Genomic DNA, 27,233 nt, shown 5'->3' on the forward strand with positions numbered 1-27,233 from the left:
CGAGAGTGCGGTCCTTGTACGCTGAGGAGAAAGGACGAGACTAGCCAGAGGGCACCGTTACATCCCATCGTCACCCATCAGCCGCTGGAACTGGTCGCCCTAGACCATGTTAAGCTCACCCCTAGCCGAAGTGGGTACACCTACGCATTGACCATGGTAGACCACTACTCAAGATTTATGGTGGTAGTCCCCGTCAAGGACCTGACTGGTCGAACTGCTGCTCGTGCGTTCCAGGCTTATTTCTGCCGACCTCATGGGTACCCCGAGAAGGTGCTGACTGACCAAGGCCCGGCTTTTGAAGCAGAGGTGTTTCACGAATTCTGCCAGTTGTACGGCTGCAAGAAGATCCGGACCACTCCGTACCACGCCCAAACCAACGGCATGTGCGAGAAAATGAATCACTTGGTCCTGGGGCTCCTCAAGACGCTACCGCTGGAAGAACGGAACATGTGGCCGGAAAAGTTACCCGACTTGGTCGACATGTACAATAATATCCCAACCAGCTCGACAAAGTGCACCCCAGCGTATCTGATGAGGGCTCGGCCTGGCCGCCTGCCGGTGGATCTGGAGATGGGGTTGGAAGCTCCGGAAGCACTCCCTTCGACGGCAGAGTGGGAGAGTCGGAGGAGGGCCCAGTACCGGCAAATCCAGGAGTATGTAGAGAAAAACCTCAGTCGAAGTCGAGAACAGCAAGAGCACCGGTTCAACCAGAAGGCGCCTGCAGGTCCTTTCCAGCCAGGAGATGTGGTGCTGAAACGGAAGAGAAAAGCCCACAAACTGGATGACCAATGGGAGCAAGTCCCTTACGTCGTACAACCCACCGAGTGGGACAATGGGAAAACCTACCAGATCAGTCGTGACCAAGGGGGCACCCTGGCCACAGTTTCTCGGGACCATCTAAAAAAATGCCCCCCAGCATTGAAAGCAGAGGCTGAAGTACCGGTTTCTCCACCAGTGGAAAAGGCAGCAGAGGTAATCCACACTGTAATGGGTGACTTCCCAGCAAACTGGCCTACACAGAACGGCGCGGTGATACTTCCAGTGATACTGTTCCCACAACCCGTGGATGAAGAAGTAGTGGAAGCGGTTAACCGTGAGCCAGAACCCGCGCCAGTGCCCAGGGATGAACCTGTATCCAGCCCCCCTGCATCTCTGTCTGCTCCACACTATAGCCGGGAGGAGGAACCGATTGTTCCCTCTACCCCACTGTCTAGTACCACTGACACCGGGCCCCGAAGGTCCACCCGTTCCAACCTAGGTAGACCCCCACTTAGGTACAGGGAGACCGTTCTATGAATGAAAGGGGTCCGCAAATGTAAAAGAGTGTTGTGTGTTTGTTTGAAAAAGTTGAAAGTTTGAAATGATGAAAATGAAAATGACCGAGTTTTCACCTGATTCACCGTGTGATTTGCAACCGGCTGGAGCCGGCACCGTTGTCCCCGTGGGGACCGTTAAAGTTTAATTTGCATGGGAACTATCTATGGACAAGCCCGTGAACTCTGCAGGGCAACCACAAACGTTAAGTGGCATGTAAATATGTTGGGTACCGTTACCGTTTCCGCAATACCGCCTCCGGAGAGGCAGGTTGGAGGGAGGGCCCTGAGCAGAGCAGGCCAGGGCCCAGCCACCAAAGGAACCGGTGGCCACCCTCTGGAGGGGAAGGACAGATCCCGCTCGGGTGACTTGTGCTGGACTGTGGGTCAAGGGGTGCTGCCTGGGTTTTAGGGGCAGCATCAGGGCCAGGTTGCTTGGGTGGGAGAGAGCGGAAACCGTGACCGTATACCGTTGCAACGTTTAAGAAAATGTGCCTCCCGTTTTGGGAAGAGTTTGATTAAAAATGTTATTGATGTTTGATTAACCCTTGTTATCCCCTTTTACAGAAAAATAAAACCGGTGTAGGACGGCAGCCCGCGGACGGTCTGCATTTTGCTAAGGGGGAATGTGTCGCCCTGGGCAAGCCAGGGGACACAGGTCACAACACCACCACACCCCACACTCCAGGTAGGCACACCTGCTAACCAGAAATCCTTGTTGCCTTCCTCCAGAGGTTGATGATGCACACCAGGGGGTGGGCCAGGCGGTTGGCTCCACCCACCAAGGAGCTCACAACTCTGGAGGCAGGAAGTAACCAGGCAGAAGAGCTCAGGGAGAGCTTGAGTGAGGAGTTCTGTGAGGGAGGAGGAAGTGGAAGGAGTGAGGAGTAGCCCAGGCAGGGGCTAAAGTAAACAACAAAGTGAAAGCGAAGGGAGAAAAGGAGGAAAGCAAGCAAAGTGACAGAAGGAAAGAAAGCCTGAGAGCCCAGCCGTGTGTAGGGCCAGAACAGCAAGGTCAGCAACGGCGGTGACTGTTTGGAGGGGGACAGTTTGGAAGTTCCTGGAAGGACCCCGTTGGCTGTGTGCCCGGTGGTCTGGAGCAGTGTTCCGAAGGACAGTCAGCACCAGGGCAGGGGCCTCTCGGACCCCGGCAAGGCTAGGAGTCGCCAAATTTGCCAAATCCGTCAGTGACGGGGACGCAGATCCCCCAGCAACCAAGTCCCGATTGACGGCAACAGCCCGACCATTACCGGGGAGACACCGCCACCGCCAAGGCACCAGTTTCCCCAGGGCCAGCGCCTGCGGGCAAAGTGTAGAGCTCCTCCGGCCCAGATTGCAGTCGGGGAGCGGGTAACCGGAGGGAATCCACCGCTACCATCAGACAACATAGGTGCAAGGAAGAGAAACGTCACCGTTACCTACCGGGAGTGCAGGTGCAGCCGTCTGTGGGACCGTCCTACCAGCCGTTGGTTTACCGTACAAACTGTGTCCGTGTGTCAGGCTGAGTGAGTACCATAGTGCCGCAAGGCACAGCGCTGCCCCCGCGCCCCTGCGCCCTCCAGGCCCTACACTTCACATCTCATCACCGGGCCCCGGGATCACCAACCCCTACCCACGGAGGGGCAACACAACACCTGGCTGCTCCGCATCACCATCCCCGGGACCCCCACACTGAGCAGCGGTGGTGCAATCACCACAACCGTGGGTGGCGTCACGAACTATAACAATCCCCACACCCACATCAAACACCCCCCTTTCACTCACGGGCGAGGAGTGTCGCTCGAGAAACCCCGGGATCCGGCCCACGGCTCGAGCCACCAGGAGCAGCTGCCGGACCCGAGCAGAAGGGGTGAGCGCGGTGTGCTGACACCCTCCTCCCCGCCCGCGACATGTGTTTTTAACGGAAGTGTGTTTCAGGCCTTACACATACTCGTCTGGCAAACAATGTCTACTTTACCATAAACTTTTGAAAAGCGTCAAGATGGCGTAATATCTCAAATTTGCTAATTTTTGCACAAATAAACTTTTAACCTTGATTGCTCGAGACTAAAGGGTACTTTACACGCTGCGATATCGGTACCGATATCACTAGCGTGTGTACCCGCCCCCGTCGGTTGTGCGTCATGGGCAAATCGCTGCCCATGATGCACAACATCGCTAACACCCATCACATGGACTTATCTTCCCTGCGATGTCGCTCTGGTCAGTGATCCGCCTCCTTTCTAAAGGGGGCGGTTCGTGCGGCGTCACAGCGAGGTCATACGGCAGCCGTCGAATAGCAGAGGAGGGGCGGAGATGAGTGGCCGGAACATACCGCTCACCTCCTTCCTTCCGCATTGCCGGTGGACGCAGGTAAGGAGATGTTCGTCGTTCCTGCGGTGTCACACATAGCGATATGTGCTGCAGCAGGAACGACGAACAGCATCATACCTGCAGCAGCTACGATATTTGGAAAAGGAGAGACGTGTCAACGAGCAACAATTTTTCACGTTTTTGCGCTCGTTGATCATCGCTCCTTCGTGTCACACGCTGCGATGACTCTAATGGCGCCGGATGTGCGTCACTAACAGCGTGACCCCGTCGATATATTGTTAATGATGTCGCAGCGTGTAAAGCACCCTTAAGGCCGAGGCCACACGGGAATTTGTGTGAGTGCTCACATGACACTCAGCACACGCTCACAGCATAGCAGGAGCCGAGTGTCATGCGACTGCGGTCCAATCGTGCGAACAGACCACAGTTGCGGAGGGCGAGGCGGCGCTACAGAGGGGAGGGAGGTATTTATCTCCCTATCTCTTCAGTTGCTGGCTGATGCGAGAATCGCACTGCTTTTGGGTTACACTTGACTGACGTGACTTGAGAGCAATGCGATGTTTCTCTCTCCCCATAGACTTGAATGGGTGCGAGTGAAACAGGATTGCATTCCATCCACAGCATGCTGCGACTGTTTTCTCAGTCTTATCATGGCTTAGAAAATAATTGCTCATGGGAGCTGCCCCATAGAGTAATATTGGTCCGAGTAGAATGCGTTTTTTTTTATCACATTCCACTCGCACCGTTTTTGTCACCGTGTTTTAGGCCTAACATGAATAATGGCGGTCTTGATGGGGAGGTGAGGTGGGTGTGTTGGAGTCAGACACTTCTGATTTGGTAAGATGGGCATGCCTCTTCATGAATCAGGTGCGTATGAAAAGTGGCCTGAGGGATAAAACTATGAAGGTCTATGGGAAAAAATGCTACAAAGAGGTAAAAAAGTCATACTTCGAGCTGTAATTTTGAAAAAACAAATTGGGTTTCATAATTTCCTATTGACATCAGGCAAACAACTTTTATTTTAGGTGTTTAAATTAGTTATGTTCATGAAGTTTTCTTTTGGATGCCTTCAATTAGGCTTTCTGAAAACTTAGCTCAGCTAATATAGGTAACGTCAGCTTGGTTGGTGCAGTGAGTAAGATAGGTATGATAATTGAAGCTGTCCATTTCTGCTGCCCATGTTCTGGGATCCAAATTACAAAGTGACGTTCTTTTTTTTTTTTTACAGCTGCAAGGACGGCTATAAAGGAAAACACTGTGAATGCAACCAAAATAAACCTGATTCCAATGAGGGATGCAGAAATGGCTCACTGACATGTAACGGTCGTGGAAAGTGTGAATGTGGGCGCTGTGCGTGCAATAAACACGTACGTGGACTGTTTTGTGAGTGCGATGATGCCAGCTGTGAAAGATATGAAGGACACCTATGTGGCGGTAAGTCAATAAACTGCTTACATTACGATTTCATTATACATATTTAGTTTAATATACACTGTGTGCAGAATTATTAGGTCAGTACCGTAATTTGACCATATCATCACTTTTATTCAGATTTTCTAATTCCAAGCGTAAAACCTTGAACACTTATTGGATGAAGCAGATCAGGTGATTATTTTTGTGTAATGAGAGAGGGTGAGGCCTAAGGATATCAACACCCTTCATTAGGCCTCTGCCACACTTACGTGACAAAACGTAACGTTTTTGCCACGTACGTGTTAAAGGGGTGGTTTGTTCCCCGTGTGCCGTTTTTGTGGCACATACGTGTTCTCCGTGTGTTATATGTTATAATACACGGAGAACGGAAAGTCCCGCCTACCTGCATCATCCGGCGCTGTCTGTGGTGCTGAATGACAGCATCCGGCCAAAGCCACGCCCCGCTGACGCTGCGTTGCCCCCAGTGAAAGAGAAGCATTGTTCAAAATCACTAGGGGACGGATGCAGGGGACAGCCGCAGCAGAGACTGCAGGTATGGTGGAGGTGGGTATGGGTTTTTATTATTTTTACACTGACACGTGTCTTTCTCCGGCGCGTGTCACACGGGCCCGCATCCACATTACATCCGTGTGGTACGGGTACGGGCCGTGTGATACCCGTGCTGCCGGAGCAACACGGACATGTCAGCGTTTTAAAAAAACGGACACACGTAAGTACGGAAGGGACACACGTTCTGTTCCTGAATACTTAAGTGTGTCCAAAACAATAACATTACATAGGACCACGTGGGCCCATGTCTCTGGTACATGATAAAAAAGCACACACGTACAGGAGGCACAGATGTGTGCCGCAGGCCTTAAGGAGTGCAGAATTATTAGGCAGCTCATTTTCCTCAGGCAAAATGGGCCAAAAAAAGATTTAACAGACTGAAAAGTAAAATAAATTGTTACAAGCCTTACTGAGGGATGCAGCACCCTTGAAATTGCTAAGATATTGGGGTGTGATCATAGAACAATCAGGTTTTGTTGCAAATAGTCAATAGAGTTAAAAAAAATGTGTTAAAAAACAGACAGACATTAACCAACAAAGATTTGAGAAGAATGAAGCGTGAAGAAACCAGGAACCCATTAGTCTTCAGTGGTATCATATTCCAGAACTGAAACCTCCCTGGACGCCCAGAAGAACAAGGTGTTCAGTGCTCAGAAATATGGCCGAGGTAAGGAAAAATTAAATCCGAACACCCCCGAGCAAGACACAGAAATGGAAATGTCAAGACTGGGTGAAGAAATATCTGAAAACGGATTTTTCAGAGGCTTTATGAATTGAAGAGATGAGAAAGACCTTTGCTGGACCAGATGGATGGGACCATCAAGGTGGAGGTGGGGTATTAGGGTACTCTTATTATTAAAGATGAGCTAGTTGGACCTTTTCAGGTTGAAGGTGGACTCAAAATCAACTCCAGTTTTTAGAAGACACTAATCACATGATTCCTTCCTCACATGACCAAAACTCGCTTGAGAACTTGTGGGCCCTTCTTAAACTGAAGATTTACAGTGAAGGAAAACCGTATACTTTTCTGAGTAGTGTGTGGTAGTCTTAGCTGGTGGTTGCCCAAAAATTTTGATTGTCAACAGATGCACTATATGGCCAATATACAAACATAAACTATGTCAACTCAGTCATTGCAATTAATAAATACAGGAACTTTAATATTGCTATACACGATAAAACCATTGAATACTAAGTTAACATTTTTTGCGCAAAAACTGCAAAAGTCATCCAACCAGATCAAGATGTACCTTTTATATGGATGGTACACTATATACTACTTTTTTTTTTTAGTATACATTGAGATGGTTGGCCTCCTCCAGGGATAAGCACAATTATCCACCCATTTTTCCCAGATATAGTTTTAATCACATACTACCCTTAAGGGCCATTTACATGCTGCGACATCGCTAACAATTTATTGTCGGGGTCATGGTGTTTGTGATGCACATCAGGCATCATTAGCGACATCACAGCGTGTGACACGTAAGAGCGACCTTCAACGAGCGCAAAAGATGTAGAAATCGTTGGTTTTGGAGAGGTCGTTCATTTACCAAAAATCATTGTATGTGCAGTAATGAGGTTGTTTGTCATTCCTGCGGCAGCACACATCGCTATGTGTGACACCGCAGGAACGAGGAACATCTCCTTACCTGTGACCGCCGGCAATGAGGAAGGAAGGAGGTGGGCGGGATGTTCGGCCCGCTCATCTCCGCGCCTCCGCTTCTATTGGGCGGCCGTTTAGTGACGTCGCTATGACGCCGAACTAACCGCCCCCTTAGAAAGGAGGCGGTTCGCCGGTCACAGTGACGTGGCTAAGCAGATAAGTCCGTGTGACTGCTAGCGATGTTGTGCGCCACGGGTAGCGATGTGCCCGTGACAAACAACCGACGGCGGCGGGTACACTCGCTAGCGATATCGGTACAGATATCGCAGCGTGTAAAGTACCCTTTAGTTTCCTTTCACTTCCCCAGTTCAGATGAGGACTGGTATGGCACATAAAGAGGAAAGACACAAGTGGTAGGGACCATCCATATAAAAGTTGCTTCTTGATGTTGGTTGGATGAATTTTGCATGTTTAATCAAAAAATTCTAAGTGCCTTACATTTTTAACATGTATAGCAATACTCTATCATACTGTGCTATCTACAGGGTAAATGATCAATAGCAGATTGGTGGACAACAGATCCCCAGCAATAAGTTTGTTATTTATTCTGTCGGTGATAGGATACAAACACTTTGAACAGTATTGCTACTAAGTACTATTTGTCGGCTATTGATGAGTATGCTGTAAATTAGTCATTGATACCTAAGCCCAGAAAACACCTTTACATTATACAATTAATTTATGCTGTCACTAAGAGGAGCTGAGTGCATGGACTCGTAAGGATTTATATTGCTCCCAATGAATCCTATGAAGTGAGCTCACCCTAATGGAAGGAAGTTCTACTTAATAAAAAACTATGGTAGGCTTTTCTTTTACTGAAAATCTTAAGCCAGAAGACTTTTAGTATTAGACTATATTCACAGAGGGGTTATTTTAGGAGATTTTTGGAGCTGATCTGCTCCAAAATCCACTCCCAAAAAAACTATTTAAAAAAAAAAGTTGACAAACTGCTACGATAGATTTCTATAAAAACTCCATTTTGATAATTATGTGAAGAGTATTTTGAACATTTATTTTCATGAAAAGGTTTTGAAAAATGTATGATAAAAAGTAAAAATGTTAGGCTGTGTTCACGCCGAGTTTTTGGAGTTTTGTTTCAGTGGATCCACTAGAAAATCATCCTCAAAACAACTATTCTATTAATTTCTATGGGAAATCCACATTGCTGTTCATATGAGTTTTTGAGAATTTTTTTTCTTTTCCTGAAGAGGTTTTGAAAAGCAACTGGTGGAAAATAAAACTTCTTTGAAGCAGATCCTGATAGAATCCAGTCCAATAAAAAAACACTGACAAATCAAAAGGCTGCACAAAAAAACTTCAGAAAAAAATTCTTCTAAAACTCTTCAAAACATCTTTAAGGAGGTTCTCCAAAAATGTCATAAAATGGTTCCCATCAAGTAGTTCAAATGTCAGCCCATCCTAGTTATGTGTCAGAACAAGCTGCAGTCTATAGAAACACAGCTTCCGAGAATTGTGCCTCAACTGACAGAGGAGCGTCATCCTAAACACACATATTGGTGATCTCCTGTAGAAGGGCTGTGACGGGAGAAGATATAAATCTTCTCCATGACGGAGTACAAATGATTTTGTTTTCCAGCATCAGTGCTGTGTGTGCAGTCAGCTGATGAGAAGACTTATTTTTCTCCTGTCACAGCCCTTCTCCTTGGATTAAGAAGGTATATGTGCTACGATATACAGTGCCTACAAGTAGTATTCAACCCCCTGCAGATTTAGCAGGTTTACACATTCGGAATTAACTTGGCATTGTGACATTTGGACTGTAGATCAGCCTGGAAGTGTGAAATGCACTGCAGCAAAAAAGAATGTTATTTCTTTTTTTATTTAAATTGTGAAAACTTTATTCAGAGGGTCATTTATTATTCAACCCCTCAAACCACAAGAATTCTGTTTGGTTCCCCTAAAGTATTAAGAAGTATTTCAGGCACAAAGAACAATGAGCTTCACATGTTTGGATTAATTATCTCTTTTTCCAGCCTTTTCTGACTAATTAAGACCCTCCCCAAACTTGTGAATAGCACTCAAACTTGGTCAACATGGGAAAGACAAAGGAGCATTCCAAGGCCATCAGAGACAAGATCGTGGAGGGTCACAAGGCTGGCAAGGGGTACAAAACCCTTTCCAATTAGTTGGGCCTACCTGTCTCCACTGTTGGGAGCATCATCCGGAAGTGGAAGGCTTATGGAACTACTGTTAGCCTTCCACGGCCTGGACAGCCTTTGAAAGTTTCCACCCATGCCGAGGCCAGGCTTGTCCGAAGAGTCAAGGCTAACCCAAGGACAACAAGGAAGGAGCTCCGGGAAGATCTCATGGCAGTGGGGACATTGGTTTCAGTCAATACCATAAGTAACGTACTCCACCGCAATGGTCTCCGTTCCAGACGAGCCCGTAAGGTACCTTTACTTTCAAAGCGTCATGTCAAGGCTCGTCTACAGTTTGCTCATGATCACTTGGAGGACTCTGAGACAGACTGGTTCAAGGTTCTCTGGTCTGATGAGACCAAGATCGAGATCTTTGGTGCCAACCACACACATGACGTTTGGAGACTGGATGGCACTGCATACGACCCCAAGAATACCATCCCTACAGTCAAGCATGGTGGTGGCAGCATCATGCTGTGGAGCTGTTTCTCAGCCAAGGGGCCTGGCCATCTGGTCCACATCCATGGGAAGATGGATAGCACGGCCTACCTGGAGATTTTGGCCAAGAACCTCCACTCCTCCATCAAGGATCTTAAGATGGGTCGTCATTTCATCTTCCAACAAGACAACGACCCAAAGCACACAGCCAAGAAAACCAAGGCCTGGTTCAAGAGGGAAAAAATAAAGGTGTTGCAGTGGCCTAGTCAGTCTCCTGACCTTAACCCAATTGAAAACTTATGGAAGGAGCTCAAGATTAAAGTCCACATGAGACACCCAAAGAACCTAGATAACTTGGAGAAGATCTGCATGGAGGAGTGGGCCAAGATAACTTTAGAGACCTGTGCCGGCCTGATCAGGTCTTATAAAAGACGATTATTAGCTGTAATTGCAAACAAGGGTTATTCCACAAAATATTAAACCTAGGGGTTGAATAATAATTGACCCACACTTTTATGTTGAAAATTTATTAAAATTTAACTGAGCAACATAACTTGTTGGTTTGTAAGATTTATGCATCTGTTAATAAATCCTGCTCTTGTTTGAAGTTTGCAGGCTCTAACTTATTTGCATCTTATCAAACCTGCTAAATCTGCAGGGGGTTGAATACTACTTGTAGGCACTGTAGCTCCTCCGTCAGTTGAGACAAAAGCCTCGGAAGCGGTGTTTCTTCAGACTGCAGCCAGTCCTGACAAGTAAATAGGTTGACCTGCCATTTGAATTATGTGACTGACCTGTTTTATTACAATCTTGGAGGACCCCTTTAATGCTTTATGCACATTAAGTTTTTTTAGGCTTTTTTATCAGCAGTTTTCTGCTCAAAAATAGGCCTTTAAAAAAAATTTTCTTAAAGACAATGCTTTATAAACTCATTCCTTTCTATTTCAAAAAAACCTTTGCTGTTCAGTGTTTTGAGCACTTTTCTTCCCCAATTCATGTTTTGAAAACTGCCTTGTGGGGAAAAAAGATATTACAAGTCAATTCTTTGAAATGGCTCTTGATGGAATCCACTCCAAACTAGACACTGTCCAATCAAAAGACTGCTAAGAATTTCCAAAACTCTTCAAGAAACAAAAAGCTCCTCTAAAAACTCCCTAAGGCCTCTTTCACACGTCCGTGAAAAACCATGCACGTTTTTCACGGACGTTTTAGAGGTGCGTTTTGCCCTCCGTGAGCCGTGTTTATGGCACACGTGTGTTCTCTGTGTGTTATCTGTGATAATACACGGAGAACGGGAACTTTCTGCTCACCTGTCCCTGGCGTCGCTGTCCGTGGTGCTGATCTTCGGTCTCCGGTCCTGCCGACTCCCCGCTGCTGCAGCTTCCGGCCGCAGTGAAGTGAATATTCAATGAGCGACGGTCGGAAGCAATTGACAGCAGCGGCAGAGACAGGAGGGCTGGAGAAGGTGAGTAAAGTTGTTTTTTTTTCTCAGACACGTGTGTTTTCTCCTGCGCGTGTCACACGGAACACCTCCGTGTGGTCCGTTTGCGTTCCGTGTGACACCCATGATGCCGGAGAAAAACGGACATGTTGACGTGTGGAGCACACGTACACACGCTCCATGGCAGAACACGCACGGGAGCGCAGACCCATTGATTTTAATGGGTCTACGTATGCCCATGTCTCCGGTACGTGAGGAAAAGGACCAAACACGTACCGGAGAGAAGGACGTGTGAAAGGCCTAAAGAAGGAGCTTTTCCTGAAGTGGTTTTTACGTAGATTTTGACCACCTAAAAAAACCCCTCCATATGCAGGTATATCATAAGACCACTTCATGAAACGCTTCAAGAAAAGAAAAAATCCTTGTAAAGTTCGCCCAAAAAGAGCATTACCAGGAGCTATTTATGCAGTTTTGAATGCCTCAAAAAAGATTGTTTGAATATACAGCTGACTTAGTGTCACAATTTGCCTATGACATGGATTTTTCCATAACTTTTGTAGATTTTAAGTGATTTATAACAAAAAATGTTACTCTTTAATAGAGAAACGTAGCCTGGAGTCACACTTGCAAGAGACTCACGCGAGTCTCGCATCATATCACCCATTACGGCCGCGTGCTCTGGTAACAGGAGCAGGTCAGCTGCATGTATTGCTATGCAGCTTACCAGCTCCTGTCCGGAGAGTGTGCAGCCGTGCTGGGTGATGCGATGCGAGACTCGCGTGAGTCTCTTGCAAGTGTGACTCCGGGTTTACCATGGATTATAATCCCATTGTGACCCACCCTTATCAGTGTTCATAGTGGCAATACTATGATAAATTTATGTTCTTCTTTCATTTTCAGGTCCCACCAGGGGAGTGTGCAGCTGTGATACCTGTATGTGCACACCTAGCTACACTGGCAGTGCCTGTGGCTGCAGCCTGGACACCAGCGCCTGTATGACGCCTGACGGAATATGCAGCGGACATGGAAAATGTGAATGTAATAAATGTGTCTGTGACAAAGGGTACCTCACCAAGCTATGCAGTGATTGCCCTGGATGCCAGACCCCCTGTCAGAAGTACAGGTAACTCCAAAATTTTAGTAATGGCTGGAACTGCTGGGTTATGGCAGATCCACAGGACATTCTGCAATTAACAAATACATGGTATACTTTGTATCATGAAAAGCTTTCTGCATCAGTATATGCAAATTTAAAATCTCTGCTTGCCGTCATTCAATAGAAATGTTACTATGTGGAAAAAAAACTGTCCTGCAAACACTGGTCCATGACACATTTCAAAAGAGTGCTGAGCAGCAGCTCTCAATGTCAAGCAGCAGCTGCAAAAGCAAACAAGATTCTAGGGTGTATAAAAAGAGAGATTAGATCCCGTGATCCCAACGTATTGTTACCCCTCTATAAATCACTTGTAAGGCCACATCTGGAATATGGGAACCAGTTTTAGGCTCCACATTTTAAAAAGGACATTCAGAAGTTAGAGTCAGTTCAAAGGCAGGCAACTAGACTATTACAAGGAATGGAGGCCTCGCATATGATGACAGGTTGAAAAAGTTAGATATGTTTAGCTTAGAAAAAAGACGTCTCAGAGGAGATCTCATTTATATGTATAAATACATGTGTGGTCAATATAAAGGACTGGCTCATGACTTATTTCTTCCAAAGACAATACTAAGGACCAGGGGGCATATACTGCGAGTGGAAGAAAAGCGATTCCGACACCTAAATAGGAAAGGGTTCTTTACAGTTAGAGCAGTCAGACTGTGGAATGCCAACCACAAGAGGTAATAATGGCAGATACTATAACAGCTTTCAAAAAAGGGCTGGATGATTTCCTCAGTACACACAACATTGTTGGTTATAAATGACATAGTGACCAAATGTAGAACTGGTGGAGGAAGGTTGAACTAGATGGACCTAGGTCTTTTTTCAACCTCTGTAACTATGTAACTAAGTAAAGACGGATCTGAGCACTTTCCAGTAACACGCCATGCACTTGTGCATCCATCAATTGACCAGAACATAATCTAGTGGACATAAACAATTAAAAAGGTGATTCACCCCTTTTTGTTACTGGCCACATCAATATTACATTGAGAAAAAAAGGTTTCTCTCAAATACCTTGTGTTGCCAATAGTGCCTGTGAGCGGTGCTGTTGCAGTCCATGCACCCCCTTCACGTGACCTCTAATGTCTGGTGATGTCATGTTGCGGGCGGAGGAGGAGACACTGCGCTCTCCCACTGCTCGGGTCCGGCTGCTGCCGCTGCTCTGTGGTGGCTTGAGCGGTGGGCCGGATCCCGGGGACTCGAGCGGCGCTCCTCGCCCGTGAGTGAAAAGGTTGGGGATTTGATTGTGGGGGATTTGAGTATTGTCCGTGATGCCACCCACGGTTGTGGTGATATTGGTGACACCACCGCTGCTCTGGACGGGGATCCCGGGAGCGGTGACAGGGAGCAGCTTTGTTGTTAGTTCTCCCCTCCGTGGGTAGGGGGTTGGTTGTCCCGGGGCCCAGTGATGGGGTAGGAGTGGATGGCAGGCGGGTTACGGGGCCTGGTGAGGTGCAGGGTCGCGGGGGCAGCGCTGTGCCGCACGGCACGGTGGTACTCACTCAGCCAATGATGAGGACACAGTTCTCGGTAAAACACACGGCTGGATGGACGGGTCCCACAGACGGCTGCGGTGTTGTTTTCTCCCGGCAGGTTGATGGTGACTGCCTTTCCCTGCACCTATGTACTGTAAATGGTTCCAATGGGTTCCCACCGGTAACCCGCTCCCCAGCTTGGATGGTTGCTGAAGGAGCCCCTTTTGCCCGCAGGCTCTGGCCCTGGGAACTTTAGCCTTGGCTGTGACTGTGTTTCCCTCTCTCGGTTGGACGGTTGCCTTCTGTCGGGGCTGCTGGGAAACCCAGGAGGTTCCCTTCGCTAACGGATTTGGCAAATTCACGGCGACTCCTAGCCTTGCCGGGGTCCGTAAGCCCCTGCCAGATGGTGCTGACTTCTCTTTGTGTACCGGTCCGGTACCGCCGGGCCACCACCCATCCACGGTCCTTACGGTAGACTCCGATAGGCCACTCCTGCAGACGGTCACCACCGTCTGCCAACCTTGCTGTACCGCCCGGGCCACACACCCGGACGCTGTCAGTTAGTTGCTCCACTACTACTTTCCTCCCTTCCACTTTCACCTCCAAAACTAAAACTGTCTGCTTTTTCCGCCTCCAGGACTGTGAACTCCTCGGTGGGCGGGGCCAACCGCCTGGCCCACCCTCCTGGTGTGAACATCAGCCCCTGGAGGAAGGCAACAAGGGTTTGTGTCTGACTTCGGTGTGCCTGACCGGGAGTGTGGGGTGTGTAGGTGTTGTTCTCTGTGGCCCCTGGTTTGTCCAGGGCGCCACATTCCCCCTTAGTAAAATGCAGACCGTCCGTGGGCTGCCCGTCCATCACCGGTTTTATTTTCACAACTGAAAGATAGAAAAACGGTAACACATTACAAGTAAAATAACATCTTCCCACATCGGGAGGTACTCTTATTTAAACGTTGCTTAACGGTTACGGCTTCCGCTCTCTCCCACCCAAGCAACCTGGCCCTGATGCTGCTCCTAAGCAAACAGGCAGCACCCCTTGACCCCAGTCCAGCACAAGTTGCCCGAGCAGGTTCTGTCCTTTTCAGGGGACCCACGTCCATGGGGAACCCCTGAAACCCCCAGAGGATCGCCACCGGTTCCGGTGGTGGCTGGGCCCCAGCCTGCTCCACTGCGGGCCCTTCCTCCAATCTGCCTCTCCGGAGGCGGTAACGGTGAAAGCCACAACAACATTATTTACATGCCACAAGTTTGTGGTTGCCCTGCCAGTTCTCGGGCTTGTCCATAGTAGTTTCTACGCATAATTTGAAAAGGGGGTCCCAACGGGGACCAGTTGCCGGCAACGACCGGTTCCAATCAATCAGCAAATCAGGTGACTCTTCGGTAAATCATTCATTTTCAAACGGTACTTTGGTGGTCCCAATGGGGGACAACTGCAACGGGACTCCGCTGCCCTTACTCCGACTCTTCGGTGTCGGCTAGGGGAGGGGACGCAGTGGACACCCGGGCCTCCTGGCTGCCCCTCAGCTTGGCATCCAGCGCAAACCACCCCCTCTCGCCACAGTGCCAAGTGTACTGTACCAGGTCGCCCGGCATCAGGTTACGGCCTGGGTGCTCCTCCGGCAGGTGGGCATTAACATCCCACCGGGCTATGAAGACTTCGGCCTCCAGGCCCGGTTCGTATATAAAGCCATAGCCCCGGCGGATAACGAACCGCCTCACCTGCCCTTCATACAGGGGGCCCCGGACACGGAAGGTCGCCTGGCGGAGGCTCTCTTTCTCCCGGATCGTACGGGCCACCAACTCCGCTTTTTTCCTTTCCCTTTCCACGATCTCCGGGCCCAGCGGTGTCAGCTCCCTGTCCAAATATGGGGCTGCTGCGAGCTCCGGCGCACGGGTCGGGCCCCGCGAGACCTTCTGGACACTGCCCACCACTGGCAATCTGGGTGGAAGGTCCCGCGGTGACTTGGCCTGGGGTGCTGCTTTGCAGCGGCAACCCGGCGCAACCTCAGCCGAGGTGTGGGGGATGGGCACAGGGGCTTTCCTCCGCTGGGCCTTCTGCACGGAGCGGCCTGTCGGCTCCGGCTCGGGGGGAGTCTCTGTAAATGCCTCCGACTCGGGTTTTTGTACTTTCCAGGGCAGCACTTCCGGTCGGTCACGGTGACACCACTGCTGCTCTGGACGGGGATCCCGGGAGCGGTGACAGGGAGCAGCTTTGTTGTTAGTTCTCCCCTCCATGGGTAGGGGGTTGGTTGTCCCGCTGCCTGGTGATGGGGTAGGAGTGGATGGCAGGCGGGTTACGGGGCCTGGTGAGGTGCAGGGTCGCGGGGGCAGCGCTGTGCCGCACGGCACGGTGGTACTCACTCAGCCAATGATGAGGACACAGTTCTCCGGTAAAACACACTGCTGGATGGACGGGTCCCACAGACGGCTGCGGTGTTGTTTTCTCCCGGCAGGTTGATGGTGACTGCCTTTCCCTGCACCTATGTACTGTAAATGGTTCTAATGGGTTCCCACCGGTAACCCGCTCCCCAGCTTGGATGGTTGCTGGAGGAGCCCCTTTTGCCCGCAGGCTCTGGCCCTGGGAACTTTAGCCTTGGCTGTGACTGTGTTTCCCTCTCTCGGTTGGACGGTTGCCTTCTGTCGGGACTTGGCTGCTGGGAAACCCAGGAGGTTCCCTTCGCTAACGGATTTGGCAAATTCACGGCGACTCCTAGCCTTGCCGGGGTCCGTAAGCCCCTGCCAGATGGTGCTGACTTCTCTTTGTGTACCGGTCCGGTACCGCCGGGCCACCGCCCGTCCACGGTCCTTACGGTAGACTCCGATAGGCCACTCCTGCAGACGGTCACCACCGTCTGCCAACCTTGCTGTACCGCCCGGGCCACACACCCGGACGCTGTCAGTTAGTTGCTCCACTACTACTTTCCTCCCTTCCACTTTCACCTCCAAAACTAAAACTGTCTGCTTTTTCCGCCTCCAGGACTGTGAACTCCTCGGTGGGCGGGGCCAACTGCCTGGCCCACCCTCCTGGTGTGAACATCAGCCCCTGGAGGAAGGCAACAAGGGTTTGTGTATGACTTCGGTGTGCCTGACCAGGAGTGTGGGGTGTGTAGGTGTTGTTCTCTGTGACCCCTGGTTTGTCCAGGGCGCCACAGTCGTGTCATGTGAGGCGGTCCGTAGTCTTCCTAAGTGACTGGGCTGTGGGCAGTTTCACTGCTCAGCACAGCCCAGCATCTCCCTGCTCTCTCCTTTACTGCAGAGCAGCGCAAGCAGGAGCGATGCTGGGCTGTGATGTGCGGTGAAACACTGCCCACAACCCAGTGACTAAGGAAGACTGGCGTCAGCTGCGGTGATGTCAGGTCAACAGGAAGTTGACATGACATCACCGGACATCAGAGGTCATGGAGCCCGGGGGTCACACTATGGGGATGAGCGGTCCACAATAGCGCCGGTCACATGCACTATTGCCAACACAAGGTATTTGAGAGAAGCCTTGTTTCTTAACATATCAATGTGGCCAGTAATGAAAAGGAATGAACAACCTCTTTACAGTTCTCATTAAGTGACTGCAAACAGAGATCTTGTTGAGGCCATCCATTATCTATAGCGGTCATTGCTTAAAAGGGTTGTGTAGGATTAGGAAAACTTGTCTCTTTTCTTACAAAGAGAGCACCATGTCTGATATAGCCACATAGATCTATTCAATGGAGCAGGAATGAGCAACAATACCAGATACAACCTGTAGTCAGGTGTGGCGCTGTTTCTAAATAACACCATTCATCTGTTTTTCTAGTTCTGTAGAAAACCCTATTTGAGTGCTAGTTCAACATTTTTAGTGTAAATCTAAAAGAAGCGCTGATAGTGTAACACCAGATGATAAGTGCAGTATATACAGGAGATATACACTCACCTATTTTGGTTGTGAGAGTCACAACCACTGATAAGCATAAGATAATGGCGTCTGCCGCAGCCCCACGTGGATGAGCATTCAAAATGGAGTAGAGAAGGGGTTAACGCCGCGCATCAGCCAAATGAAATTATAGAGGTGTTGATGAATAATATCTTTTTTTATTTCATCGGTCTACGCGTTTCGAGGTCGAAACCTCTTCTTCAGGACCAGGACATCAACAAAAGTATTTCAGCATTTTTAGATAGATATGAGAACACATCAGTGAAGGGGGTGAGGAATCAGAATATGATGCAGATTAGAAAAGCCCCACTCCCTAGGTCCTGATTCTTGCTTATGCGTATGCTAATAATTAAAGACACCTTTACGGGAATGTTGTTTTTGAAGTAACGATAGCTTAGAGTAACATCTCATTTTCCCCTCTTTCCTAAAGCACATGTGTGGAGTGTAAGGCATACACAAGCGGTCCACTGAAGGAGAACTGCACCCTACTCTGTACTCACGTCAATCTCACCATGGTCAAGGCTTCAGAGTGGAATTTGAAGGATAAGGACGGTTTGTGCCAAGAGAAAGGGGAAGGCGGTTCAGTAATTACATTCCACGTCACGGAAGACGGAGATTTAGTTCATATTGTTGTGAAGGAAAAGCAAGGTGATGATGGGGAAAGCTTAATTGTTAAAAATGTCTACATGGAACTTCAGCTAAGTCCATAGTCTTATCCACTGTGTGCAGTATGACAGAAGCACATACAGGCTAATAAATAAAGCAAAGGACTCAAAGCCACCGATTCAGTAAAAGGGAGATTTGGGACTTAGTGGGCTAAGTAAAAAACCCCCCTAAGACCTTACCAGCAGGTAGTTGCTAACTATATGCCTGGCCTGCCCTGTGGAGATCTCGTTCAGCGATTCTCCTGCTTTACTGGACATCATGTCGACAGAGCAACTTCTCTTGCACTCTGCTCTGTTCACGGGGTCCTGATTGACAGCCAGCTCCCCGCAGGTAGGCAGCAGGCAGCCAGCTGCCAATAAGCATGACGTTGGAAATGACACCCCGTTAACAGAGCAGAGCGGAAGAAAAGAAGTTGCTCTGTCAAAGTGATGACAAATGAAGGAGAATTACTGGCAGGAGTGATCTATGACTGCTCTGAACTGTAACATATTGTTAGCCACTACTTGTTTAAGTTTTTAGCTCAATAAAAAAAACTAAAACCTAAGACCTGGATATTTCTTTGCCAGTCTTAATGATGGGTGTGCAGGAATAAAACAACCAAAAAATTTTAACAGGCACATGCAACTTAATTTGGTGTATCTTGTCAGTGGCGTGCACCACACCAGAAATGTAACATTTCTGGCGTAAGAAACGGTGACACTACTGACGAGTTTGATATGCGGGTGTATCCCCATCCCGGCTCCTCTCTGTCACAAATTAGCATGGAAACCACAGAAGTCATCAAATTCTAAGTAACACAATGTTATGATTTTGAGCCTTTTGAAAGTGTTTTAGCTGGTAAACACTTTGAGGAATCAGCGCCAAAGTGTGACATCTACTTTCTGAGCCATGAATGTGCCCTCAGCAATTGTCACTTCCCATCCGACAGAAAATCTCTTAGGGCGATAAAATTATGAAATATGTCCTTCATTTTGAAGCCTGTTTAAATCTCATGTAGAAGTCTGTGCAACATGGCCCAAGTATGAGACACAATGCCGGCCTGGCTGTGGGTTTCTTGTCCTGAGACAGCCTCATAGGTCGGGAAACCTGCAGGAAGTCCATGTATACCGTGGTCCGTGCTTGGACAGTGTATGAGAGGTCCAACTCCTGCTGCAGAAAACATTCCTCACACCATGACACTTCCTTCACCACCTTTCACTGACTTCTTAACACACTTTGTGATCAGTCTTTGCCCAGTTTGTCGATGAACATGTTTCCCATCAGAGCCAAATATAATTTAACTTGCTTTCATCACTAAAATGAACTGTGAAAAACGTCTCCTCTGTCTACACAACATGTTTCTCACCAAAGGTGAGTCTAGCCTTTTGATTCTTTCTGCTAATGAGAGGTTTGGTCACTGCAGAGTGGGCTTTCAGTCCAAATGCTCTTAAACGTTGGAACATTGTATGACGAGACAGATCCTGACCCTGTTCAGTGCTGAACTGGTGAGCAATTCCTGTTGCAGTGTTGAAACAATTACTCATGGAGATTCTCCACATTATCTTGTCCTCTCTTGCATTTGTCTTTCAAGGGCGACCAGCCTTTTTGGGGGACTTGAAAGAGTTTGTGATATTGCAAAGATGCAATATTCTCAAAATCACAGACTTGGAATGACCAACTTCTCTTGCTATGGCTGATAGGGTCACCCCTTTGGCCTTCATCTGAACAACCTGCTGCCGGAGGGTTTTAGTCACTTTGGCATGGCACACCATTTTTGCAGTCAGTGCAGACTGGAAAGTTAGGCTACCAGTTAAATAGGGTTGGTCAGATAAGTAAGGAAATTAGCACCAGGTGCCAGATTAACACCAATAACTTGCAGGTATGTGAAAGTGCTCTCTAATTTTGATCAGTGTACTTTTTCATTTATCTCATTTACATTTTTATTATGTGCTTTACAATAAATTAAATGTATAAAATCAGCTTAAAATACTGATTTACTTATGTTAGGACTACACAATGCTCTTAACATTTAAGAAATTGTGTGTTGTTCTCTAATTTTGATCTCCAGTATAGAGAATAAATTCACCTGTGTCTTAATTTTTCATACAAAAATGTTGCTTTAGCCCCAATTTTTTTTATTTTCACAAGGGTAACAGGAGAAAATGCACCATACAATGTGTTATGCAATTTCCCCTGAGTAAGCAGATACCCCATATGTGGTGGAAAACTACTGTTTGGGAGCACAGTACAACTTGGAAGGAAAGGAGCTCTATTTGAATTTTGGAGCGCTAAATTGGCTAAAATAGATAGCAGATGCCTCATTATGTTTGCAGAGCTGCTGATGTACCTAAGGCCTCCTTCACATGTCCGTGTTTCCGGTACGTGTTTGGTCCGTTTCCTCACGTACCGGAAACACGGGCACACGTAGACCCATTAAAATCAATGGGTCTGCGCTCACGTGCGTATTCTGCCATGGACCGCGTGTACATGTGGAGCATACGTGTGCCCATGTGCTCACGGATAACACACGGAGAACACACGTGCCATAAACACGGCTCACGGAGGGCAATACGCATCTTTGACACGTCCGTGAAAAACATGCGTGATTTTCACGGACATGTGAAAGAGGCCTAAGTAATGAAAACCCTTCCCACAAGTGACCCCATTTTAGAAACTACATTCCTCAAGGAATTTATTTAAATTTGTGGTGAGCACCTTGAAACCACAGGTGGTTGACAGAATTTTATAGTGTTGAGCTGTGAAAATAAAAAAAAAAATCTAAATTTTCCCACAAATATGTTTCTTTAGCCCCAAATTGATCATTTTCACAATAGTAACAGGAGAAAATTGGAGAATACAATGGAAAACTACTATTTGGACACACAGCAGGGTTCAGAAGGGAAAGAGCGATCGTCGAATGGAGATTTGGCAGTAATAGACTACTGCAGGCGCCATGTTGAATTTGAAGAGCCGCTGTGTGCTAAAACAGCAGAAAACACCCACATGTGACCCCATTTTGGAAAGTACACCTTTTGAGGAATTTGTCAAAGGGTATATTGAGCATTTTAAACCTACAGATGATTCTCAGAATTGTGTAACATTGGGCTGCGTAAATTAATTTTTTTCACAAAAATGTTGTTTTATGAGAAATTGCATAACAAATTATGTGGTTCATTTCCTCCTATATATGGTTGGAAACTACTTTTCAGATGCAGAGCAAAGCTCAGGAAGGAAGGAGCTCCATATAATGTTACTTTGGTAAAGCCTCTGAGGTGTCAGAAGAGCAGAAATCCCCCACAAGTGACCCAACTTTACAAACTGCACCCCTCACTGAAAAAAATCTATCTAGTGAGGATATTGACACCACAGGTGTGTCGCAGAATTTTAAACCTATGTTGAAGAACTAATAATTGCATTTTTGTCACTAATATACTGCTTTAGCCCAATTTTTTATTTTCTCAAGGGGAAATGGCTGAAAAAAGGCCCCATAATTTGTCATACAATTTCTGCCAAACAGTTACTGTTTGGCCACACGGCAGGGCTCAGGAGGGAAGGAAAGCAGCTTTTCTATAATAGTATGTGAATTCAATTTGGAGAGCAGTAGAAACTCCACTCAAGTGACCCCTTATTTTATTTACATACCTCTGGGAATTTACATACCTCTGGGAAATCTGTAGTGACCTTTATTTATGCTATGGACCTTTTCCAGAAACAAACATGCAGTGTAAATTGCAGAGCAAAAGTTGCATATGCCTTTGTAGTCCCCAGTACATTGTGCCCAGCTTGTGTTTCTGGAGCCACATGCCCATACAAAAGTGGGCTCTCCTCACTACATTAATGTCAAATATGTGGATGCTAAGATTTAGGCACATTGTGGAGTTCAGAATGGAGGGAGGCATTTGAATTTAGGAATGCTAATTTATTTTGGTGGGATCCATATCGCTTTTCCAAAGCCTTTGTGACCAGTAACATGGACACCCCATATATTTCTGTTAATGAGTGATGGACCCGAGTGGGGACTTGTTTTTTTGAGAGTTGAGTTGAAGCTTTTCTTAGTGGTATCTTTGGGTAGAGAACATTTTGAATCAGTTCTCGTTTCCAGTGCTCTACGCTGAGAACTTACATCAGGGGTTTCCATCTAAATATCTGAAACGTTATTCAGATGAAATCTTGACAGATCCATTCATTAATGTGCCAGGTGAAGTTACTTCAGACTCCATTTGGCTTTACAGAGGTGCACAAATCCGTGATTGACTGCGCTTTTGTAGACTCCTAAAAAGAGGAACACCGCTGGCTCATAGGCCAGACAGTGTTCACAGTGTCTCCCTCTGCCTCATTATAGGGGGTTCTGTCTGATTCACTAGTTTCAGAGATTTACAGGAAAATGCCAGTGTAAGTGCTCATCGCAGAGCACAGGATAAATGTAAGCCAAGCCTTACTGTGGGAGGCAAAATAAACAGAATCAACAGCAGATCAAGATTTTATTTATTTTTTTATGACATTCTTTTTTGCAATATACGGTAAGTGATTAGATTACTTTATTCTTCAGGTCAGTGCAGTTCCAGATTTATATTGGTTTTTCATGTTTGGCTTCAATCACACACTAACAAATGCATTTTTACCACCCAAAAAAAATTAAAAATATTTAGAGAACCATGTATCATTTCCTTTACATTTCACAAATACTTGCTTTGTGTTGGTTTGTCACATGAAATCCCAATAAAATATTTTTAAGTTCGGCGGTGTAATATGAAAAAATATGGAAAAGTTCACAGCGTAGGAATACTTTTTCAAGGCATTATTAGAATATATTCTAATACACTCATAAATACTTGGACTTGGCTACAGGTTTATTGACTCCAGGTGACAGTAATAAATGAATAAACAAAGTAAAATCTCCAATATATTAGATTTTATTTATATTTGGATGCTGGATACAACAGATTTGTTTCTTTTTACAGAGATTCAAGATCATACACAGCAACTCATTTTGGGCTTGGTTCTGGGAATAGCGTTCTTTGGGTTACTCCTCATTCTCTTGTATCGAGTCACTGTGGAAGTGTATGATCGGAAGGAGTATGGCCGCTTCATGACAGCTCGAAGCGAAGAGCAATGGAATGATGTCAGTATAATGTTCTCCTCAACTTTGTTTCCTTCTGCTTAATAGAATTCTCTACCTACTGTTCACAATCACTCCAGCAAACAATGCAAGTCCCCACAACTTCTAATACATTATCCAGATATTATGCAAATTATCTCATGAAATAATGACTGCATCTTTAGCTATAAATTGCTTTACTTTAAAAAGGCTTCATGCACATGGCTATACTATGGTTCAGTGCTATCTATTTCTATAATATGAGGGTAAACCTTGAGGGGTTTAAAATAAAAAGGGACACACGCGGCGCCACTTTAAATGTAGTAGTTCAAATGCATAAATAATGATTAATAAATGTGCATAAATTACACTCACCTTGTTTCAAGTTAGATCAAACCCATAGATCCCTTTAGGATCAATCTCCACAATCTCTGTGCTGATCTGCTGCTCACTAGGATGTGAATCCCCTCCACAGGAAACCGGTAAATTGAAGTGCTTGAAAAATCCTTCAAATCCAAAAAACGTGGCGCTGATCCCCAAATATATTATATCAGAAGAAATTTTATTCGGCTACTATAAAATATGACAAATTATAATATAATAAGAAGTAATATTTTATGTCACATTTTATAGCAGCCGAATAAAATTTCTTCTGATATATTTTGGAATCAGCGCCACGTTTTTTGGATTTGAAGGATTTTTCAAGCACTTCTATTTCTATAATATGTTGTCTATAGCCTGCTATGGGTCAATACTATGCCGACCGAGACCGCCAGAGAGAGAGCAACCGAGACCGCCAGAGAGAGAGAGACCGGGACCAACAAAGAGAGAGAGAGACCGGGACCAACAAAGAGAGAGAGAGACCGGGACCAACAAAGAGAGAGAGAGACCGGGACCAACAAAGAGAGAGAGAGACCGGGACCAACAAAGAGAGAGAGAGACCGGGACCAACAAAGAGAGAGAGAGACCGGGACCAACAAAGAGAGAGAGAGACCGGGACCAACAAAGAGAGAGAGAGACCGGGACCAACAAAGAGAGAGAGAGACCGGGACCAACAAAGAGAGAGAGAGACCGGGACCAACAAAGAGAGAGAGAGACCGGGACCAACAGAGAGAGAGAGAGAGAGAGACCGGGACCAACAGAGAGAGAGAGAGAGAGAGAGAGACCGGGACCAACAAAGAGAGAGAGACCGGGACCAACAAAGAGAGAGAGACCGGGACCAACAAAGAGAGAGAGACCGGGACCAACAAAGAGAGAGAGACCGGGACCAACAAAGAGAGAGAGACCGGGACCAACAAAGAGAGAGAGACCGGGACCAACAAAGAGAGAGAGACCGGGACCAACAAAGAGAGAGAGACCGGGACCAACAAAGAGAGAGAGACCGGGACCAACAAAGAGAGAGAGACCGGGACCAACAAAGAGAGAGAGAGACCTACCAAGAAACCTGCGTAGCACAGCTAAACATTTTGGTTGCGTTTTGACACACCTCATTCAATTCAATGGGTGGAAAATGTTCACAAAACACAATGAAGTGACTTGCTGCTTCTTTTTACGCAACGATTTTGACATATTTGCCAAACAAAATGCTGCCTAAAAAAAAAAGCAACATGCGGATGGAAATTTTGACTTCTCAGACTTTGCTGGTGAAGCAAAACGTATGCATTTTGTCATCGACACGGTGCAGTTTAAAATGCAACCAAAACGCAAGCTAAAACGCAACATGCGCACATAGCCTAAAAGATAGACATGAAATCCCCTCTTCTTCTTGACCTATTGTTTATATTGAGATATGAAAAATTTGTTTATTTTTTTAATTTTACGGATCACTAGCTACAGTGTATTAAGATAAATCCTAAAATTTTGGGAGTTTTTATTCCGACCAGTCTCAGAATAGCCATCCCATAATTGTCTCAGCAGACAGAAAAAGATGTCACAGCTCATCTCCTTCACATTAACTGCTATATGAGCCAGGAAAACTCTCCCATAGAAGCCAATGGAAATATCATATGTATTGCTTCTTATATCCATGTGGCTGCTGTATAGTAAATTTCCAAATGCTGGTAACAAGCTGAGGCAAGATGGCTATTATGGACAAAACGTTGAAAAATAAAAATATACAATTAGAAAAAAAAAACAATGATGTTTCACAATTTGATATTGTTAAAAAAAAGTATATAGATGATACCTTTACAATAAAATACCCATGAGAAGGTCACCCTGGATTTTAACAATATGTGTCTATGTGGTTTTATGTAGTCAGTCACTAAACTTGTGTCAGTGTAAAGAATAAATTGTTTTTTTTTCCAACAGGCCCAAAACCCACTTTATAAAAGTGCTACAACGACTGTGGTTAACCCAAATTTCATCCAAGAATAAGAAGCATCTGCTGATACCTGGAATGGACCAAACTCTATTAGGAGATGCATATAAGGCTGTTATGGAGTAAAGAAAGCAACTGGGGTTTCAGAGAAGAAGGAAACACTAGTAATCCCCTCGACTGTGCCCAAATACAAGACTTACAATTCTAAAGAAAAATACTAGAGTTTGTCTCCTTCCTCCCTGAAGAGACAATTTGAATATATCCCAGAAGAGCATTGCAGCTATAAGTCTCCTCACTGGCAGCCAGATTGGTTTGTCAGTCTCCACAAGGAGAAATGTTTTCCCCTTAGACGCCAGTAGAGCTTCTCATTCAACTATATCAGATCTCATACTTTGCACTGACGAGGGACAATGATCCCGAAACACAGTGTCTGCAAATTGAGGTTCTGATCTGGCATAAATCCTAGGTCAAATGAAAAAGCTTGTTAAAGGGCCACTTTTCACTTTTAGGATTGCTACTTCCAATAGGTGGCACTAGAGTTAGTCTCTTTCCTCCCCGAAGAGGCAATATGAATGACAAATACAATCATTTTTACTGGAACAGATAAACCAATTGCTTTCAAAACGGTGTTTAGGGGTTGCACCTTTTTGCTAAAAGTGACTTATGAAACAATAAAGAGGGGTCCAGCTGCTGTAATCCCGTTGAGCAGCAGTTATCTCCACCACAGGGGAATTCAAGGGTGAAAGAGTGTCCATTACTACCGGGTGTCCAAATAAAGCAATGAGAAAGACTGTGTAGCTTCAAGGGAACCTGTCAGGTCTTCTATACCTGTATGCCCAAATTCCCTTCCTAGCCAATCCTGTATAATGGTATTCACTAATATGATTTTTTTTTTTTTTAAACAGACTTATAAACCTCACTTTTAGTATGCTAATTAGGACCTTGACTTGTAAGAGGGGCATTAGTTTCCCGAGGAAATAACCGAAAAAACAAATAAGTCTAGTGTGTCAATCAATATAAAGGGGGAACACTATTCTCCTTAAGGAGACTTTGCAAGCCAGTCTGGCTGCCAGGTAAGGGGACTTATAGCTGCAATGCCCCTAAAATTCCACGGGGGAACACTATTCTCCTTAAGGAGACTTTGCAAGCCAGTCTGGCTGCCAGGTAAGGGGACTTATAGCTGCAATGCCCCTCTGGGAAATATTCAAATTGTCTCTCCAGTAAAGGAGACAAACTCTAGCACAGCGCCACCTATTGGAAGTAGCGATCCTAAAAGTCACAAGTGGATTTTCGACAATCCTTTGCAATATGAC

General features: G+C 46.3%; 1 protein-coding gene across 1 annotated transcript in view; it reads left to right on the forward strand.

Annotated features, from left to right (window-relative positions):
• Positions 1 to 26,939, forward strand: part of ITGB7 (integrin subunit beta 7) — a 66,768-nt gene extending 39,829 nt beyond the window's left edge. The window contains exons 9-13 of the mRNA XM_075334538.1: positions 4,855 to 5,060; positions 12,214 to 12,436; positions 18,288 to 18,505; positions 23,464 to 23,624; positions 25,911 to 26,939. Of these exons, the coding sequence (XP_075190653.1) occupies positions 4,855 to 5,060; positions 12,214 to 12,436; positions 18,288 to 18,505; positions 23,464 to 23,624; positions 25,911 to 25,976 (874 nt within the window). The 3' untranslated portion in view covers positions 25,977 to 26,939. The remainder of the gene's footprint in view (positions 1 to 4,854; positions 5,061 to 12,213; positions 12,437 to 18,287; positions 18,506 to 23,463; positions 23,625 to 25,910) is intronic.
• Positions 26,940 to 27,233: the final 294 nt, after the last annotated feature.

The sequence above is a fragment of the Anomaloglossus baeobatrachus genome, chromosome 2 (genome assembly GCF_048569485.1).
Source record: "Anomaloglossus baeobatrachus isolate aAnoBae1 chromosome 2, aAnoBae1.hap1, whole genome shotgun sequence".
In the NCBI taxonomy this organism is placed as follows: domain Eukaryota; kingdom Metazoa; phylum Chordata; class Amphibia; order Anura; family Aromobatidae; genus Anomaloglossus; species Anomaloglossus baeobatrachus.